This window comes from Micropterus dolomieu, linkage group LG03 (genome assembly GCF_021292245.1).
Source record: "Micropterus dolomieu isolate WLL.071019.BEF.003 ecotype Adirondacks linkage group LG03, ASM2129224v1, whole genome shotgun sequence".
Classification (NCBI taxonomy): Eukaryota; Metazoa; Chordata; class Actinopteri; order Centrarchiformes; family Centrarchidae; genus Micropterus; species Micropterus dolomieu.
In genome coordinates, this window is record NC_060152.1 from 30,160,306 (window position 1) to 30,181,548 (window position 21,243).

Sequence of the window (21,243 nt, forward strand, 5' to 3'; positions counted from 1 at the left end):
ATGAATGATTATAGTCCCATATCAAACTTCCCATTTTTTAGTAAAATAATTGAAAGGGGCTGTTTTTCAACAGCTTGACACCCCCTTGGCCCGAAACAACACCACAGCAGTGAGACTGCTCTTGTTAAGTTCTTGAAAATCATCCACCTAAACACAGACAGATGAAGAGCTTCAGCCTTTGTGTTATTACATCTTAGTGCTGCAATCAGCATGGTCGACCACAACATATTAGTAGACAGACTGGAAAACTGTGTGGGACTCTCTGGCACCATGTTAAACTAGCACGAATCCTATTTGAAAGACAGGAACGATTTTGTGTCTATTGGTAACTACATTTCTGAATATACAAAAATGACAGGCGAAGATGCTTCATTCTCGAGCCTCTTCTGTTCAACATCTACATACCACTGACATGTTGTTCCTTCGCTTGTGAATCGTGTGTGTGTTTGTGTGCCCAGTTTGTTTTCACATTCATCTGCTGAAAGGGGAGAGAATCTCTGTGCTCATATATTAAATAGGATTTATGATATCACAACTAATTTGGAATTGTGGTATTTAAATGTCCCGCCCCATTGTGGTTACCAATCATGTGTGACTTGGAAACTTGAAGCCTCAAGTGCACAAACTCTAAGAAAGTTAGTGACAGGAGACTTCATGTGTTCAGTAGTTAAACTTTGAAATGAAAACTATTATACATTATAGATTTTTCTAGAGGAGGAGTAGATTAATTCTTATAGGTACTTAAAACTACATCAGACAAAGTATTATTCCAAGCAGTGTATCTAAATATGTCTTTAAACATGTCTGAAAGGGATTTTTAAGGCAGTTTCAGTGTCTCTGCTTTCAGTTTCAGTGCCACTGTGCAGGCATATAACTCAGACAAATACAGAATGCTGTTTTCCTAATGAAACTGTAAATGATCTGTATCAAAACGCATATCTGCGGTTGGATGCGCAATCTGTGAGAAACTGAAACATTGCAGTCCGATGAAATTAATTTTTTCCATTTCCAAATATAATAGCAGTAATGCAGTTATTCAAGTTCTCCATTTGTCATCTCAGACTCCAATGTGATTTCTGTTTGGTTTGATGTAGTTTCCCCTCAGGCAGTCGCTGAAATAAAATCCCCATTTTGAATCGGTATTCCCACTCAGAGACAATTTTGTCTGAGGGAATCTGATAGCTCATATCTGAGTCCCAGAAAAAAATTCAAATAGCAGAATAATATGACACACAGACTCCTGTCATCCTGAATCAAGACAGAAACACAACGCTAGATGACACTTTTTTCTTTCATGACCTTGAATCTATCTATCTATCTATCTATCTATCTGCATGTATGTACATTTATATCAATCTATACATATAATATGGTATTGTTTTGTCCACCTCTTATGAAGGCAGTCTTTGAAAACCCATCGCATCCCCCCAGTCAGTTTTACTACTTCATGACGCTTCCTACTCTCCACTGCTTAATCTGCCGGCCAATAGAAAAATGTGTATTATTTAGTGTTCTGCCAGTGGAAGCATATGCGGATATTTTACATCAGACAATTCAGAAAGTGCAAATTATATTTGTTTGTTCTCTATCGTGCTGAAGTGGGATTAAATTGTTTTGGGGGTTGGTCTTAGGGTGGGCGCGGTAGATATCTTGCTTATACTTCCCTTTATCTTGACTCTCTCCTCTTTTTCTTTATCTTGACTCTGTAATGCTCAGCCGCTTTAATGAAGTAGGTCAGGAAATAGGGCCTCCCAGAGCCGTGACCTCTCAGGTACTGATGGAATTCGCTGCAGATTATTCTATTATTATTTTCTATTGTCTATTATGCCTGTTATGCACTTGTATCTATTAAAGTAAATTCATAAATGAGTTATCCAGATAAGACAAGTTACAGTTTTATTCAGTCACTTTAGTACATTTCTCAGATCAGAATTGTTTTTTTTTTTTTATGTTTATCCCCCACATCATCTTGTCACTTGTGCACATCACAAACGCAGTTTCTCATTGTTTTGAACAAATTGCAAATGCTTTGACACGGGCACTTTTCAACAAGAAAGTTTAGAGGATGTATACTATGCTTTACCTTTAGATTTATAGTACTGTAAATTGTAATGCATGTAAATTCATCGTCCAAATTCAAATTCATTCAACATGTTACAGTATTCTTACAGTATGATCTATCGACAGTATATTCTTTTCTATTCTAAAAATTGACAGAAAACCCCACAGTTGTGGCCGTGGCCATGTGCTGACCGACTAGCAGGAGTTGGCAGAGGTGGAATTGGTGAGGGCCAGGAATGATATACGGCTGTCAGAAATAAAGCAGGCAATTGAGGAGAACAATAACACCTTTGCCAGTGTGACAAATGATTGTAGAGGATGTCTTCATTGATCACAAGTTGATCTTGACTTGCCTTACATATAGGATAGATATCATGGAAATGATGTGTTCTGTAAATGTTGGGTAATGAAAGTGTATTGCCTAATGAGAAAACTGTGTAATCTATCTTTTACAGTCCTGTAGCATACTATTTTCAGCACTTCTAAGGCGATTTGAAACATGTATCTTGCATTGTTTATCATCGGATCCACTGGTAGTTAAAACTGAAAAGATATCCTTATGTTGTGTTTTGGTGATTAAACCATATGTTGTCATGACTTTTCACAAGAAACTTATATTTTTAATCACTGGCTTGTGTGGTGAGAGATGTTTACAATCCAAATGAATGCACAATGGCCAGTTTTGAATGTAAAAAAGTGTGATGAGTTTGGAGTTTTGTACTAAAAGTTGTGAAATTTACCACACCCTTGCAATAATAGTACCAAAGCGATCAAAACAAACTGTAATATACGCCAGTAGATGTAATGTATATACTTATATACTGTATGTGTATGTGCGAGAGATCGTCTATATCTGTGAATCACAGTTTTGATACATGTCTATTAGACTTTTTTTTGTAAATGTCTCCCTACCGTAATTGATGAAGATATCCACATCAGCCTAAGGAGTGTTTCACATGCTTACATTTCTAATTTTGTAATTTTTTCAAATGTGCATTGCCATGCTGTAAAACAGTCCTTTCCTTTTCTTTTCCGTATCACAATGACATGGTCTGTCAACAAATTATAGCACAAACAGTAAAAACGTAACTGTGAATCCTGTCCAGTCTCTTGCAATGAATAACTTTATACTGCTGAAATTGATATGACATATTGACATATTGTAATCAAAGCCTTAGCCATAGTTTACATCAGAAAAATCTTACAGAATCAGTGCTTGAAGTGGGTCGGAACGCACCTCGACATTTTACTCTTTGGTGTACCGGGACATTTTCTTGCGTACCGGAACTTCTCCCAAGCTGCCGGTGTGACACCAAAATGTGTGACCTATCAGATTCTGCGACCCAAATGGAAAGTTAAGGGCCAGAGGCTTTGTTGACCATGTGAAGCGGCTGCAGTTTGGTTAGGTTTAGGCACCAAAAGTACTTGGTTGGGTTTAGGTACTAAAAGTACTTGGTTATGGTTAGGAAAACATCGTCGTTTGGGTTTAGTCACCTGTTCCTGTTCTCATCTTCCTGCTAATCTCCGTCGGCGGAGAGAGACGAGGGAGAAGAGAAGCTCGGGTGCCTTTCAAGCAGCGGTGTGCTGAATGTAGCTCGTCAATGTCGCTTGTCATGAACCGACCAATCACAGCCTGGATGGGGCGGGACATTTAAAAATATTGACAGATAGATGCCACTTACACTGGGGACGCTGGGGAGGTCAGTTAAAAATGTCTCCATCACTTTTTGAAAACAGCAACAAGAAATGTTGAACCACACATGAAACAATGCACAATAGGAAAAAATGCAAATTCAGGTAAATGAGTTCCAGCCTGTCTTCTCATCCTGTATGTGTCTATATTTACTCCCACTTTACTCTTGCATCTTAAACATCTTAGGACCTCTTGCTGAAAAGCATCCGTACCTGAGTTAAAGAGATACTGTATTTTTCTAGAAATGTGGCCCGTTGTTCCGTCTTTCGGAGCAAAGAATTGTAAACTAAGCCTCATTAATTAAGCTCATTAGGTGAACAGAAACCTGTTTGATTGGAGGCAGTTGGAGCCCTTCCGCTCTGATGCAGCAGCGGTATTTAACTCGCCATATTGGCTGTCTGATGGCTGCACCTCCGGGTCATGTTCTGTGACATGGCTGTTGTCCCAGTGCCCCCCCCTCCATCCACACATATACACACACACACACACACAGATCCTTTAAGGGGCTTGGCAGACCCCTGGTTCCCCCTCTCTAATCACTGTGTTCTCCAGGGGGGCACAGCCGTTCTCGCTGCTCTTTGGAGAAGCTTGGCATTTGTCTGAGATCTCATTTCTGTAATTCATCGCCCGTCTCCCGGGAGCTGTGGTTGGCACTGGTGATGCCAAGTCCTCCCTCCTCCCTCCACCCTCCTTCATCTATCTCTCTCACACTCTCAATCCCTATTCCTCCTCTCTTACTGTGTCTCTTCCGCCGTCTTCCTCTCCTTCACCCCTGTCGTTGTTTGTTGTTGCCCTGAAAGAGGCCCTGACTAAAGCTAAAACTGGTGGGTGTACACACATTAACTCTCCTGTGATTGTGCTTGATGGCCGCTCCAGGCTCAGATCACATAAACATGTTGAGTGAACGCTCGTCCTTCTTCTTCGAGTATCTCTGAGTGCAAAGCGTCGACTGAGGCTGCTAAATTTAAAGGAATGATCCACGGTGGGATGATTGTTTCTTTATGTTTTCCTCTCATACATAAAAATGTTGAGTGTCAAATCATTAATACACACACAGCCTAAATGAAGAAGTAATTACACATCAATTATCACCAGTAATATGAATGTGGAAAATATAATTGTGATTAATTAGGCATCAGTGAAAATGTACATCTGTTACTTATCTAGAATAGCAGGAGAGGAAAAAAAGAGAGATAGCTCCTCATTTTTTCAAAATGAATTTTTTTTTAAAGCCATACAGACCATTCCACTTGCTTTCTGAAAAAACAAGAGTAAGGTGTTCTGTGATGTCTGGCTGTAGCACAACGCTTCCTGTGAGTCTGTAACTCTTGTTTTCCAGTCTGAGCAGTACAGGTGAATTGCTGCATCTCACATTTTGTTTATGAGTAAACGGCTGTTGGTGGCAGGCATTTTAAGCTAATAGCTGCTTTAAATAGCTGCAATTAGTGAGAAGCATGAGATATTTAATCACTCTAGACCAATTAGTCTGTAATCAAGTAGTGTCCAAGAGCGAGCACGTTTTTGTCCTCCACTGTTCCTCTGCAAGCACCCGCCATATATTTCTCCGTACGCCGGGAAGAGCAGTGATTAACACGCAGGGATATAGGCCCCCGTGGAACGCCATAATGTGGAGTTAAATCAGGGAGAGAGGGAGGCGAGACACGACAGCCAAACCTGTTATTGCAGTTTAACATATGCAGAAGGTTAATTCAAGGCAGAGACGACGGCGAGCATCCTCGTTTTATGTGTTTGTGTCACGGTGCGTTGTACAAATTTGAGGAATTAGGAGCTAGTGTGTTTCTTCTGTATGGGACTGCACTAGAAAAATCATTTGATTTGTTTGTTTTTTTCTTGGACACAATGAGTGACGCTCGTTTTACCTGGAAGAGGAGGATAAAGGAGTGTAGATAATGAGCAAGCAAGATTTAATCAGAAATGTTGAGTCTCACAAATCGCTAAATCTCTCTAGTAATTTTGGTTTTATATTGTAATTTTCAGCAAGAAAGGCATTTTTAAGACACAGGGAACACACACCAGTGCACAAACACAAATGAGAACCATGCATGAATACACGCGTGCACACACACACACACACACACACACACACACACACACTCACACCTGTGCAAACAATTGACTCCACTTGCAGCTCTGCCAGTCCCTTGTTTTGATTATAATGATACTGTGTTCATAATGACATTTCCGAGTGACTGGTCACAGGGCCAGTGTGTCCACTCCCTCGGCCTCAGCTCAAGGGTGGAAAACAGGTTGACCAATGTGGTTTGGGCCTCCTTATCAAACAGGATGTGATGTTTTCCCACGATCTGGGGCAGGGAGTACACACACAGGGAGAGGAAGGCCCCAGGTGGGAAGTCAACCTGAACGTTGGACCGGTTTGTGGAAAATGAAAAGAGGCTGAAAAAGCTGATGAAGCTGATGAAGTCCCGCACGCACTGTCCTGCTGCTGCGCTGCTGTCTCACTCCCAACAGGGATTATTTGGAAAATCCTGCAGAGCTCTACCTGGAGAGGTGCAGGATGGGGTACCACTATAGCTAATAGTGAGACAGTGGGAATTATGAATAAACATAATAAAGTATCTGGGGATGGCAGCCGTTTGGGTGCTCACTAACAGAGAGAATTTGACCTACAAATTGTGAAGCAGTAATAGAAGTCTCCTGTCCTGCGTCCTTGCTGTTGTACACTGCAGCTGCCTGGGAAAACATATCATAAAATTAGTGTGTGTACATGTATGGTGTAAATATGAGCACGAGTGTATGGCTGATTGGCTGTGTGTTTGCCAGGAAATTATTATATACAGATACATTAGTTTTCTCTGTAAATACTAAAATGTATTTTCAGTAAATACAATGTAAAAGTGCAGCTTGACAGCAGCTAATGCAGTTACAAATTTAACGGAACATGTGACTACAATTACCAGGAAATGGGAGTTGTGTCGGGACAGATTTTTCCCACAGTAGCTGTGCAAGTTTTTGAGTGAATCACTGAACCCAAATTATATTACTTTTTTAGTAGAACCAAGAAAATGCATGTGGCAAATAAACCTTCATACAGTGGTTATGACAAGGCATCACTTTAAGTGCTGATTAAATCTTTCTTAACTTCATGGTTGTCCCCGTTTATTCCTGATACTTCTGATTGATATGTGATGAATTAAATGGCATTGTGGGAAAAGGTGGGTAAACTACTCTTTAAGTAAAATGAATGGTCAGCAGGGTTAAATGAGTAAAAGGGCCAGCTGAGTTTATCCCAGAATCTATCTATAAAAAGTAGCATTTCCTGGAAAAAAATACATTGGCGATGCTCTCACCAATTTTGGAGTCATGACTGCTGACTGTCAGGCTCGTGTTGTGCTCTCTCTGAGAACCAGAATATCTTTAATCATATCAGGAAGGTCTAACTGTCAAGCTGGCCACCTGTGCTTTAACACATTTTATCATTTCATTCCTTTATCACTCACTCACTCACTCACTCAATCACTCACTCACTCACACACACATTTCACATCCCAAGGACAGAGTTCGTCAAGGGCAGTGAGGCCCGGCTCTCTTACTGTGGACTATAAACACACACAGGTGGCCTGCATGGCCTGCTTTGTCCTCATATGGCCAGGGTGTCTTGAAAGGTGTCTGTGGCACCCACAGGGCATCTCTGTCGCTGGGCTTGTCGGTGTCAAACAGACGCTTTAACCTGCATTCAGCAGGTTGATGTGGGGACAACTAAACAAGGGTCAGTGTGTCTACAAGAAACACCTGCAGCTCCGTGTGAAAGAAGCAGGAAAGGAAGGATTCTCACTGTAACTGATAGCTGTGACATAGATATATATGTGGTTTCAGGACAGTTATTTCTGACAGCTGTCTAGGTGAAAGTCATTACAGTAATGGTATGAAGGATACATTTTTATCATTATTTCAGAATATTTTGCTTTAAAAAAATTAGGAATATATTTGAAAAAGAATGTAGATGGAATTTTGCATTTAAGATTTTTTTTAGCTGTCTTGAAAATCACGATAAATCATCGTGTTTTTTTCAAATCTATGAAACATTTAAGATATGCAAGTGTTTCTACTTGAATTCTCCTTTGAACCCGATGAGGCCTTGTGCAGAAACACTGCAAAGTTCTTTCAATTAAATGTGTGAATATGATTTTCAATTGTATGCCCTAGCGATTACCCTGTGAGTTCGTACTTTTAACATCACACGTCCTTAACGGACATTTTTTCTATATCCTTGTAAGGGAGCGTGGGAACTTTTTAACCCTGAGCTCTACTTACTGGTAATGCTGGTAATCTAGGAAGTAGTGTTCACTCTTCACTATCTTTACTCATCATCAGTTACTCTGGGAGAAAGTATCAGCTTAATGCCAAACACCTAAAGTAAAAATGGAAGTTGATGGTTAACCTGAATGCTGTGAGTTTTCCATTTGTGTTTTCATTCTACTATATTAATTTATCCACAGAAATGTAATTCTTTGCACTTGCTGTAGAGGCATGTTGCCTATTGAATTTATACTTTTTCTTTCATTGTTTTTAGTTTGCATTATCCATTTCATTTTGTTAAGCAATAATTATTTAATACTTATTTTTCACCAGTTACATGAATGTATTTTGTTTAAGTAGACAAGTTGCAATAAGTTATCTACCATAAACATTTTATGTAGAAGAGATAATTCCATGTAGAGAAATCATTTGCATTTGCAAGAAGATGATAATAGTTGAACAAAAATCTGCAACCCTTCTGAGGCTGTAGGTGTGTGATGGAATTAATAAAAGCCCACAAAACAATAAAATTTTATCCCTAAATCCTGTAAAACAGGTTTAACATCTGCAACAGTTTAATGTCTTTATGCACCCTTTTATCTATTAAACTCACATACTGCATTATGTGTAGTTTAGTAGTGCTACTCTGCACCTCCCGCTTTTTCGTCATTATTTCATGTGACAGCGTTGGCACTGAAAGCAATAAACCAAGATGCCCCTTGAGAGAAAACTTGAGACGACACAATTCTTCCTGGAAACTTTAATTGTTTTGACAACTCCTCACAAGCCAGTGAAGGTCAAGTCCAACAGTGCAGCTGACAGTAATGTACAGGTGCCCTCTCACACTGGCAGGAGGGTGGTGAGGTAAATTCGGTGTTCAATGTCATGAAAAATAAAGGCATTTTTTTTTCTCTTTACATTAACTCTCCAACTCTTTAACAGGGAAATCATTTAATATTTACTTAAAGACGTTGCCTGTCTGAATACAATTGGTTGTTGTCCAAAAGGAGTCTGTTAATGTTCACATATTTCATCAATTCATAACCAAAGTTTAATGATTTCATGGTGTCAATATAACTTCTCAAAGAGAAGCTCTGATTGCACAAATATAATAGACATTGTTTTGCTGTGATTTTTTTGTAGGTATTACATTATAAACACATAAGTGCTATAACTCTCTGAGTAGATTTTAAACAAGAGTGCAATGTAACAGAATCAAATCAGGCCTTTTTAAAAAGATCACACAGCAGACCGACCAATTGCTCCAAGCGGGTCAAAGTTGTCATAGTTAATGAGTACAAAACAATTCAAGAGAAAGCTAAGCAGGGCAAATAATAAAAGAACTTGTGTTGAACTCTACCACATATCTACACAGGGAGGGCTGCTTCAGTGCACATTCAATATCTCTGCAAAGAGCCTGACATGCTACATATTAAACTATTCCAAAAACACTGCAAAGAGTTAACTGATATCATCATGTGAGGACATTATTGGCAGAGCATAACCACGTTCATTCACTAAAGACTTAAAAGTGGAAACACAATATTTACATAACAAAAAAGATTTTAATAAAAATATCTTATAATTACAATAGTCTATTTTAAGCATATAAGTCTTCCTTTCACATAATTTTATAGAACATTTGTGCCTCTATATGTACAATCTTAATTGTCTCGAATCAGAATTGTTCTTTTTTACAATATCAAACATTTTAAGATTCCAGAGATGACATCCCTGTCCAACACAAATCATCTATTTTAAACAATAGATGTCCAAAACATGTACAATGATTTTCGCAGTTTAGTAAAGCTTTAAACTGGAGTCATTTTTAGTTATTCTTTAAGCACAATTCACAGACAGTTTCCAACAAAAAACTTCTCAGCGTGGGGATTCCATATTTTCACTCTTTTAGAAAAATGTGACAAGAAGTAAAGTTAGAGTAACTTAAATGGGAGGAAGGAGAGGAAGATGTCTACAAATTGATTCCTTGTTCAACAGAACCCAAAAAAAAAAAGCTGTTATGAATGGTGATTTTATTTGGGTTGAATTCCTCCCAGCGCTTTTGAAATCCCCTTGTGATTGTGCCTCCAGTTGGGTGTGAGTCCCTGGCGAAGCTTTGCTGGCTTTGGAGCGGCTCTGTGCAGCCTGCACACCTGTGGAGGGGATGAATAGCAGCAGGGGGGGGGTGAGCTTGAGTGCTCCAGACTGACTGGCGCCACCGACAAAACAGAGGCCATGCTTGATCAACAACCCAAAACAAACCAGGTCAAACAACAACCACACAGCTCCTCAGGCTGTTGGGCAAGTCTGACAAGAAGCAGTCGAGACTCTCAGAAAGACTGTAAGAGTGTCTTACTGTAACACACACCAGGTACATGCTTTTAGCCTTATCCAGGTGTGTTTAGATTCAATGCAATAAATCTAACATTAAAGCCAGAACAGCAGAGTGGAACTGTGAGGAGAACACAGAGAGTGCAAGAGAGACAGCGAGAGAGGGAGGAAGGAGTGTGTGTAAGAATGAAAGAGAGGGCAAGCTGAGGTTTTAACCCTCTCTTTTTCCCAGATTGCCACACCAGTGACAGTTATTGCGCAAAGCACAGCTGCCTCTGAGGTTGGTGCCAATTTCACCATGTTCCTCAATTATTATTTTCCCAGACTGGCCTCCCAGAGATCTCTAAAGATTGTCGGTTTACACCTATAGGCTACAATAATCAAGATGCTTCAATGGCAACCTCTGTATCTGTGATTAAAAAAAAAGCAACCAAACTTCTGACTGTAAACAAACAAACAAACAAACAAACAAAACCATTTAAAATAAGGACTGATGTTATTTGAAATCAACTTACCAATGCAGTGCTCATATCTCAGCGGCATAAAATAGAGTCCTCCGGCTTTTTGACTATTGACGTCCTCTACATAAAAAGAAGAAAAAGAAACATTTAAAACGGTTTAGCTCCCATGGATAAGACTAAATAAAGGCAAGGCCTAACGCACTGCAAAATAAATGATATACAGCAGAGGGCAGAAAATTAGCCGGCTATATCTCAGATAATAAATTCTCTTATAGCCTATTGAATAACAAATTGCTCTTATTGTGCCCAGTGGAGTGCTGCGGGCTGAGGTACTTCACCAATCCTGCGATAAGGTGGGCCTCTGACACACACTGTCATTATCATGCAAATCATAAAGCCCGCAATCAAGTGCGCAATCTAACCCACGCCAAATGCGTTTTTACGCATGATTTTTCAAGGCTGTGATATGAGGTGTAGAGCCTTTTGGTTCTTTTCTGTCTTTTCCCCCTAACATTGAAAGGACAATGACACATAACGGGCATGACGCGCTTTGTCTGAGTCTGACTGGCGTACGGCAGTCTGGCACAGACTGTAAATCGGGGGTCCCCGGTAAGTCCCGGTGGAAACAAGGAATGGAGGTCCGTCCCCGCTAATTGAAGCTTACCTGGTGGTGGTCAATGTTGAGTACAGTCAGCGGTGTCCGGCTGGGGTTGGAGGCTGGAGGAGGGCAGGTCCCGGTCCGCTGTGGCTGTTGTTTATGGAGAGAAGGGTGCGTCTCCAGGGCCAGCTGCAGGTCCAGGATGTAGTCTATGACATGCTGGAGAATCTCCACTTTGCTGACTTTCTTATCCTGCGGAATGGTGGGCACCAGGCGCTTCAGTCGGCTGTAGCAGTCGTTCATGTCGTACTGCAGGCAGAATAGGTCCTCCTCTTCCATCCTGCACCGGGCGATGTTGAGGCTCTGCTTCGACAGATAGTGCACGGAGAGCTCGCTGCTGCTGGAGGAGGAGTCCTGGGGGCGGACTGGAGTAACAGCTTTCATCTTAGATAACCAACGGCTCAGAGAGAGGTAACGAAAAAAAAATCAAATAATTACACTACTGGTAGCAGGAGGTAGGCTATTTGAGATTATACCACGACACTGTAAACACGACAAACGCGTCTTTAATACAGCCGCTAATTAGCGAGAGATAAAACAAAACGCGGAATTCTAGTCCGTCAACACATCCCGTGGAGCCTCACAGTTCCTCTTACTTCAGCAGGCTCGGTGTGAGAGGGATGAATAGATTTCCTACATTTATAGAGGAGAGGGGAGGCGCCAAGCCATCCGGCTGACAGATCAGGGAGAGAAGCTGGTCAATCACCGGCAGCCCGCTGCCCACCGACCCGACAACGGAGCGGAGAAAAAGGCGTGTCTCATTCTGTGTGTGCTGCGGTGGGCTGCCTGTTGGTAGGAGGTGTGTGTGTGTGTGTGTGTGTGTGTGTGTGTGTGTGTGAGAGAGAGAGAGAGAGAGAGAGCGAGAGAGGGAGGAAGAAAGAGAGAAGCGATTTAAAGCAGTCAATTATCATTATCATCGCTTTGCAAAGGAAAAAAACTCAAGTATCTTTACATCCAGCACAAGGGGGGACTATCTTGTAGATTTTCCGACTGATCCTGCGAGACGTGATGGTATATTTGCAGAATTCACCAGGATTAAATTCAGACTGCATCTTTAGCGCCGTAGTCATTGATGCGTAATTACGCACAGCCTCGCATTTTTGATCACTTCTGTGATAGATGATCACGAGCCAACCACCTGCTTAGACAAAGAAACCTGCCTTACATCACTGGAGAATGAAAATCAAAACCTGACAGCAGTCAACAACAATTCAACAGTAAATAAAAATTAGCCAAAAATATAATTTTTTGGACATAACTCTGGGATGTGTCACAGGGATGTTAATGTTGGCACACAACTTTGATAAGATGTCTGTCTGTTACAGTCAATGTTGTCTATTAGTGCAAGTTTATTTGCAGCATTCCTTTGAGAATTATAATTTTGCTCTGACGTCTGACGTTTTTTTTTTTATCAGATGCATTACTGATATGCTAGGCTACTTCATAAGATAAAATGGGTTCTCAAGGACATATCATTCTAGCTGAACCGCCATCTCTGATTTATCAACTGTTGTTATGACTTCATATAGCCTAACAAACACAACCCTGACTGCAGCTCTAGGGGAGCCGGGACAGGCCATTTTGGCGGCGCCTCCTTGCCATTCCTTACTCCAGCTGTGTGTTATTGTGGCTCCTACATTCCTCCGCTCTCTAGGACGCGTCGCCGCTCCGCTCCCTCCTTCACAGCCGCCTATTGAGTCGCCCTGCCGGGCAGACTGCCTGGCGCCACACATGGGCTCATCCATTCACACCCAGCTCCTCCTCTCCTCTCCTGGCCTCTCCTATCCTCTCCTCTTCACTTTCTTTCTTACTTTCTTTCTTTCTTGTCAGGCAGGTTGCCAAGACAACATTGAAGCTACACTCAGCTTCAGTTCAGCCTGAATTCTGAGTGTTTTCCATCCAGAATGCATAAGGGGGGTCTGAGGTCTGAGTCTAGCAGGGATGACACCACCTCAGTGCCTCTTTGGAGGTTTAATGTCACACACATTATGGGAACCACCACAGTGTCCTCTGCCATGAATATTGAAAGGCTTAAATGGTATTTTCCTCTTCTCTCTGTCCTCCCTGTCTCTGTTTTCTGTTGCCATGGGAAGTGACTGTTCTGCTCAGTAATGTGCAACGATGTTTGGTTCAGGGACAACTTCAAAGGGGTCAGTGGTATGAATCTTTGATGGCTTTCCACTAGCAACATGGTGCATTAACCCCTTGGCCATGACAAGCAGATGACAAACTAGTTCTGAGAGAAAAACACTGTCCGGTTTAGCCTTAGCAATGACTCACTAATGCTTCCATTTTGACCATTTATGTCTATAATAAAACAGAAAGTTGGAGATTCCACAGTCTAAATTTCAAGCTTTTGGCTCCCTTGCTGAAGGCTAATGGGCTGAAAGAATTTGCTGCCAAGAACAGTTTTTCCATATAAAATAATTAATTTGCAGATTCCACAGAAATGTTTAAAAACATTTTAACAGGCAAAAACAGACCAAAGTCTACATAAAACTAAAATGAGGTATTCGTGAAGTTCATTTCCATCCACCTGTTTATATGCACATTTGCTTTGGACATGAAGGAGGTAAGTCTAATGGATTTCCTAATTTACTGTTTGATTTGGTAGCTAATAATGGTTTCTGGTTGCCCTTTAAAACAATGTGCAGGTGCACCATGCGTTTTAAATAGCCTAATTAATTATTTGATCATAAATTATTTATTCATTATTTTCGGTGGGCGGCACATTTCACGTGCTCCAGCACCTAATCATTTACAAATTAAGCACTGGGCTTAGGGTTACAATTTTGGATTTATTCACACACTTTAAAAACATTTATTAAAAGTTTCTTTCTTTTCTCATTTTTATTTAAAGCATTATATGTTATATATATATATATGTTATATATATAACAGTTATAAGTTAAGTATGAGATAAGAGTTGATGTAACAAATATGTCTTTCAACTTTGTGAACTTTTTGTCCTTAGCAAAGCTAACTGGCTTGCTAAGTGACAGTTAGCAAGCCAGTTCGCTTGGAGAGCTTCAGTAGCTTCAGTTTATTGGATGAATTTAATGCTTGTGAACAACTAGTGCTAGACGAGCTGATCAAGGGTTAGTTGTTAGCGGTTAGCTCAGCACCACAAGTTGTCCCTACGTCATCAAGCTTCTGGAACCACCTATTTCTTGTAGATGAATTTTGCTGTGCCATTTGTGTGACCAGGCCAAAACAACTTCTTTCTCTCCTTTAGTAAAAGAGTTGGCCGACTCGATATCCATATCCAGCCAATGAGAGCAGGCAGATACTTTTTCACCGCAAAACACGTTTTACTCCCCTCCAGCTCTCTCTGTAGATCAGACAATCCCTGCTACCTGAGTGTGCTAATCCATTCTTTCACCCAGATTCTTTGTCTTTATAATTGCTATCTTTATAATAACAAACAACAGCTGTAGGTTCGTGTCATTTCCCATTTCACGTGTATTTTCTTGACAAAAGTGGTTTGGAGACCAGCGTCGGGTGACAAGAGTCACTGTCAGCTCGTGTAGTGTGTGACCCCCTGTCACCGATCAGTCATGTAGTGTGAACACCACAACGACTTCAAGACTCCTGTCACAAGACAGCATGTTGTGTAGTGTGAACGGCACGGCCATCGGCTGACGCTGAAAATCGCGTAGTCTGCACAAGCCTTTATACCACAGATAGCATAGCTCAGGCCTCCCCCCGTAGTTTTAGCAGGGAGATTTGTGTGAGTGGCCAATTTGCTGCTTTACTAGGGCTGTCCCCAACTTTAGAATTTACATAGTCGAATCAGAATTGTCAAGTCTTGCCTATAGTCGACTCATAGTCGAATCACATGTTTGTGTGGCAGTGATTGTGGGGAGCCAGGGGTGTTACACACAGCTCTGCTTTAAAATTGAGAAGCTGCAGTAGTCAGTGTAACTTACACTGTACATTTCCAGCTAAACTGGACTTATTCTTGACCCTTTTCTCTCTGCTCGCCTGCCATTCACCGGCCTTGTACCGAGTTTTGTGTGCATGCCCTGGGGCCGACAACTGCATGCACGTTGCGTTTCCTGCGGTCTATTCCAAGTACTATTTTAAAATGATATAATATTCTTTGTTTGGTTCATCAATGGTGATAAATGAGCGTCCCGCGAGGTGCGGACAACTCGGCACAACACTGGTGATGCTGGGGCTTCGTCTCTTTAGCCACTACACACATACCGACACATCCACACACACACACACACACACACACACACACACACACACACACACACACACACACACACACACATACAAGCTACAGCCACACATGCGCATTGACCCCCTTCCTTAAGGGTTCGGCAGTGCTTAATTTGTGCCGGAGCTAGCCGGAGCACCGCTCCAGTACCTCTGACTACCCATTCTGAACTCTGGAGTCAGCTAAAAGGACGGCTATCTTAGCTGTACAGCTAACTGAGCTAACAAGCTAACAACAGCTAGCAAGTTATAACCTGATATGTGATATGCTGCCCCTATCTTTTGTATGAAGTACGAATATGAGAGGTGGAGAGTAGTCTCAAATCCTACACATTGTACTTTAAAGGTTTCAGGAATAACCTTGTTAAAGACACAGAGTTTAGAGTGTGTGTAGCTAGTGTGTTTAAGCAGGAATGTAAACAAGGTGCACTTTGACTCTTTGTGCTCAGCAACCTTGTTATATTCTATTCTTGTCTTTAGCCCTGTACCAGTCAGTGATGCACAGATCAACCTCAAGTTTACCACGAGCAATAATTCAAAGTTGGTAAGAACAAAGGAGAATACATGAGGGTGCATTATCTCTTTGCCCTTCTGTCTTTGTTTGCTTTCTCATGCTTCCTCTGCATTTACTTCTCTAATTGTGGCCCTTCTGGCTCTACTTCCCTAAAGGTTTATAGTGGTGCTGACTGGGGATTGGAGCCCAGTAACTAGAGACTCATTACCAGATAAGCCTGATAGGTGAAGCTCTCTGTTTGTTGTGGCTACACTGTGTGGAGACAGACATCAGACTGCTAAGTTAACCAGTCGAGTTTCTGACAAAACTACATGTGTGCAGTTCAGGAGAGAAGCTGAGAGTCGGTTGAGAAAGTCTTGCATTAGTAGTATTTCAACTAAATCTTTTGTGGGCCAACAGTGCAGCAAACATGTGTGGAAATTGCATGGTGGCCACATCTGTGCAAGGGGTTTCCCTGGGATGTGGTTGAAGTTGCGATGAATGGTGACACACACACTCTCAGGTGACAGAGGTGACACACATTTTGTATTCCCTCACGGTCAACACAGGAGATAATTTCTCTCACTTCATTGAGCATGATGGTAACCAACAATAAAAATAAGGACTAACACCTTATACTACAATTTTCTTCTATAATGTTGAATTTACATTTAGTTTGAAGGGATTTTTTGGTATTGTGAGGATGACAATAGGTGTTTTGAGCATTAAAAAATGTGTATTGCCTGATATTGGCAATACTAAACTGTACATTATCATTATAAAGAGTTACATTGCTTATGTTACTAGCAGCTATTTGTACCTCCAAACAGAGCCATAGACTGATTATGAGACAATGGGATCTTGGAAACAGACATGTAAAAGGCCCCCACTGACTTAAAGAGAAACAAAACACACAATATGCCTCTGACCATCATGACCCATCATGACTCCTGAACTCAGCCCCAGCTGTGCAGGTTGGTTGTCTGGTTGTGGTTTTGGTGGGTGAAAGGACAGTCTCTCACTAGCTTGTAAATAATACCCAACAGGTGGATTGGCTTTCTGTTATCCGGTCTGGTTATGCTGGGTGGTGACATTTTTACTCTACGCACAGTTTGCGCAACAATCCTTGCATGCACAGTTTTGACTATCTATCGGGTGTAGGAGAGCTGCTGGTATCTTCTGAACCAAGATCTGTGATCGTTGGCTGGCTCAGCTGTGGTTGTGATGGGTGGTGCCACACTTTTTTCTTGTTCTCTCCAAGTGACACAGTTTGCACAACATGCCTTATTCCCTGATGGCCTCACAGCTAAACACAACAGCTCTCTCTGTGTCATTTACACAGGTGCATTCACTGTTTACACTGTGCAACCTGAGTAACCATCCACACACACACACACACACACCTACTTCCAAACACACACACACACACACACGCATCATGATACCTAAAAGAAACAAATTAGATTAAATAAAAAGGAAAGAGTGATTGACCGCTGCAGCTAAAGTGACTTTTTTTTTGCTGGAAAATGTCAAGAGTAAAAATACAGTATGAAGGAAAGAAACTCCACTTAGACAATTCTCTCCGCAGACAGGCACACCATGTGCCACTACACCTGTGGGGTTTCTGTTTAGCTGCCATGATCTATTCTCATATTAACTGTGCTAAAAGTGGGAGATGTGTTCTGGGCCACACTCATTTAGGTCAGAAGCAGTTCAGTAAAGTCTAAAAGCATTAGTCACTGCTTTCTGGTCATTGCCACTGGGCGTTTTTCATAATTCCCCCAGCTGCTGCTTTCTCTTCTCCATTTCCCACCGTGGTCGCATTAAACCCTCCTGGCCTGGCGTTTTGGATACTTGCTCAGTTTTGCTGTGTCCTGTTTGTATTCCAAGCATGTGCAGAGACCCAACAACATGTAGGTGCAGACAGATATTTGCCTGTGTATGTGTGGTGTTCTCTTTGTGTTTGCGATGGTCTCTCTGTGTGTGTGTGTGTGTGTGTGTGTGTGTGTGAGTGACAACAGGTGCACCTTTGTTGCATCCTGTTGTACAGCTGCTGCTTGTTGTTTCTTCTGCTAGCATCAGAACCTGAATCCTCACTTCTTTCAGGTTAAGCTTTGCACAATATGTTTTCTGCCTGTTTATTTTTTAATATACAATTCCTAGAACTGATTAACTAAACACTTGATTCCTTTGCTGTTGATGTAAGTTTGTTGGCAAAATGTTGATGTGAGCTAAAAAGAAAGACCGAGGAGGGCACAATTATACAGACAGTCACAACATCAATGATGTCAAAGTTGTGTCCTTCTGTTTACAAACCTGTCAAAGTGTGAACTGAAGAGGATCAGTACGGCTGCATTGTATGATGGATGACCAGAATCAGTTGAGGTGAGTTGTTCACTGTACTGTGGACCAGTGGTTCCCAAACTTTATTAAACCAAAACAAACATCCATAGCAATTTTATTTTCATGCAACCCCTACATGTTCCCCCAGACTTCATAAATCACATGATATATACAAACCTAACAATATTAAATCAGGCCTATTCTCAGTCAAAAAAGAAGTCCGCTGTTTTTCTGTATGCTGCAGAGCAGACTTTGAGGTTAAAGTCTGAACATAAATTAAACAGTGAATAGTAATTAAGTGTGCCAACTGGTTAAATGTGTTTCTGTTGTTATGTTTAAAAGTGAAATTATCTTACATTTTAGGTTTTCAAGAACAAAAAAGATGCACGCATGTATGTTTTTCTTTACCTCTTACAGTCGCTGTATGTGTTAACCCCTTTACGCCTGAATTTATTTACAATTATATAAGAAAATAAATCATTTGCTTTCATGCTGATGCTATTTTAAATGGAGATTGATTATTTGTCTATAGAACATAGAATAGATATAAATTCATGTGTATGATGTAGGTATGATGCAAATTAGTGACAACAGGCGTAAACGAGAAACTAGTGCTTGAAAAAGGTTTCCAGGTACGTATCGAATATACACAAACTGGCATTGGGGGAATACATACACTATCTCGGCGGCAGTCTGAATGGAAGAGTTGTGATGCGATGTGATGTAGAGGTGGTGATGGGGCAGTGGATAAGACATATGCCTTTGGTGTGAGACCCTAGTTGCTCCAGAGGTGTGCGACCTCTGATAAATAGCAATTGTAAGTCGCTTTGGATAAAAGCATCAGCTAAATGAATAAATGTAATGTGATGCGAATTTGTGACAATCGGTGTTAAGGCTTAAAGATATGTCGCTTCAGCTTAATTGGCACCATTGCCACATTTAAAGAGGTGGTATTATGCTCATTTTCAGGTTCAGAATCTTAATTAGGGGTTGTACCAGAACAGGTTTACATGGTTTAATTTTCAAAAAACACCACATTTTTCTCATACTGCACATTGCTGCAGCTCCTCTTTTCACCCTGTGTGTTGTACGCTCCGCTCTTGAGCTACAGAGTGATGCATCTTACTTGTACATAATCTTTGTTGGGAGTTGCACATGCTCAGTTCCCAGGTAAGGACTACTAGCCAATCAGAAGCAGAGAAGGGCGGGTCGTAAGAAACAAGGTAGTGTGATCCAAATCAAAGCCGCTTCAGACTGCGACCGTAACCTAGCAGATGGTGTAAGTTACTCACAAGTCCACAACCACGCAACATCATTGTTCCACATCTTACCATCAGGACTAAACCTTGAACTGTTGCCGGTGTTCTGACGATCTATGCTGCCTTGCCGAAAAATGCTACCATAGCGCAAATCGATAGACTCGACTCTACTCGGCCCTGCTCCGTTTTCCGTTGCAGACAGTACCCAGAGATAGTACGTAGCTTATCGTCATAGCAACGCCACACACAACTGCCGCGACGTAATGTTTAATGCGACACACATACCAGCGACCCACACAGCTTTCTCTTTTTTAAGTTAAAGCGTTTCAACATTCCTCAGAATGTACAGACAGATAAGCGGTATGAAAACCTTCCAGCTGTGTTTTCCTCTGCCGTTGTTGCTGCAGCGGTCTGTGTGACGGCGGGAGCAGAGGACTCTGTGAGCGGGCGGCTGGCCGGCTTCATATGCTCCTCCTGCGGGTTGGCGCAGGCTTCCCCCGCAGCCACTTGCGGAGCTCCTCAACTCCGACAATATTCAAGCACATTTTTGTACCGCCATCACTTCTTGTAAAACTGTCAATATTCAAAATCTACACAGCTGATTTCTCACCTCAAAACTTCTCAGAAGTGGATTACTAATGAAATTACAAACGGAAACTTTCTGTTACTGGCCTCTGTCTGGTGCACGCAATGGTGATTCAGTGAATAGTGACGATTCTCTCTGACCAATCAGCAGTCGGTCGTGTTTTTTTAGTATCCCTCAGTGCGCTTGGAACCTCGACGGAGTTGAGGTGATACAAAAAAAAGTACCTTGAAGCAGGTACAGGTGCAACATTTCTACAATGGAAACCCAAACAAAGGCGAGTCGAGCCAAAGGGCCTCCGCTCAGACTAGCTTGGTTTGAGGGCGTGCCTGACCCCGCTAGCCGCTTGGCAAGCTTTATGATGCGTTTTCACTGTGACGTCACAAGTAAAGTCTGTAGGGCTGGACTACAAACAAGCTGTTCAGAGCAGAGTTTTCTGTGGGAGATGGGAACTCCCTTTGGGCTGGACTTGCAAACCTGTTACATGCACAAAAAAGATAGATATATAACTCAATAAAGGAGAGAGAAAAAGCCAAAAAGCACAATAATTATATATATATATATATATATATATATATATATATATATATATATATATGTTTTTTTTTTTATGTGGTAAAATGTAAAATAAAAATACAGTAAAATTGGAATAAATATTGCGTCAAGCTAGATCTGTACCTATAGGTGCTGCCTCACACACTTTGGGAACCACTGCTGTAGACTACAGTATATTTTTAAGACATGATGCTTCTTGCAGATATGGGTCAATCATATGTATTCTTTCTATGCAGATGAATGTAAATGTCCTGAATTGAAAAACTGGACAAAGTTTCCATGATTTTTTGTATGTGCAGTG

General features: G+C 41.3%; 1 protein-coding gene across 2 annotated transcripts; it reads right to left on the bottom strand.

Annotated features, from left to right (window-relative positions):
- Positions 1–8,777: 8,777 nt before the first annotated feature.
- Positions 8,778–13,281, bottom strand: id4 (inhibitor of DNA binding 4). 2 transcript variants are annotated; one of them, XM_046046172.1, is made up of 4 exons: positions 13,092–13,281; positions 11,489–11,847; positions 10,879–10,944; positions 8,778–10,185 (listed from the first exon to the last, which is right to left on the bottom strand). In XM_046046172.1, exons 1-3 carry the CDS (start codon positions 13,225–13,227, stop codon positions 10,897–10,899), a joined length of 543 nt encoding a protein of 180 aa, XP_045902128.1. In that variant the 5' UTR covers positions 13,228–13,281; the 3' UTR covers positions 8,778–10,185; positions 10,879–10,896. The 2 variants fall into 2 exon arrangements, with proteins under 2 accessions (XP_045902128.1, XP_045902129.1); XM_046046173.1 differs by lacking the exon at positions 13,092–13,281 and having other exon boundaries at positions 11,489–12,270.
- Positions 13,282–21,243: the final 7,962 nt, after the last annotated feature.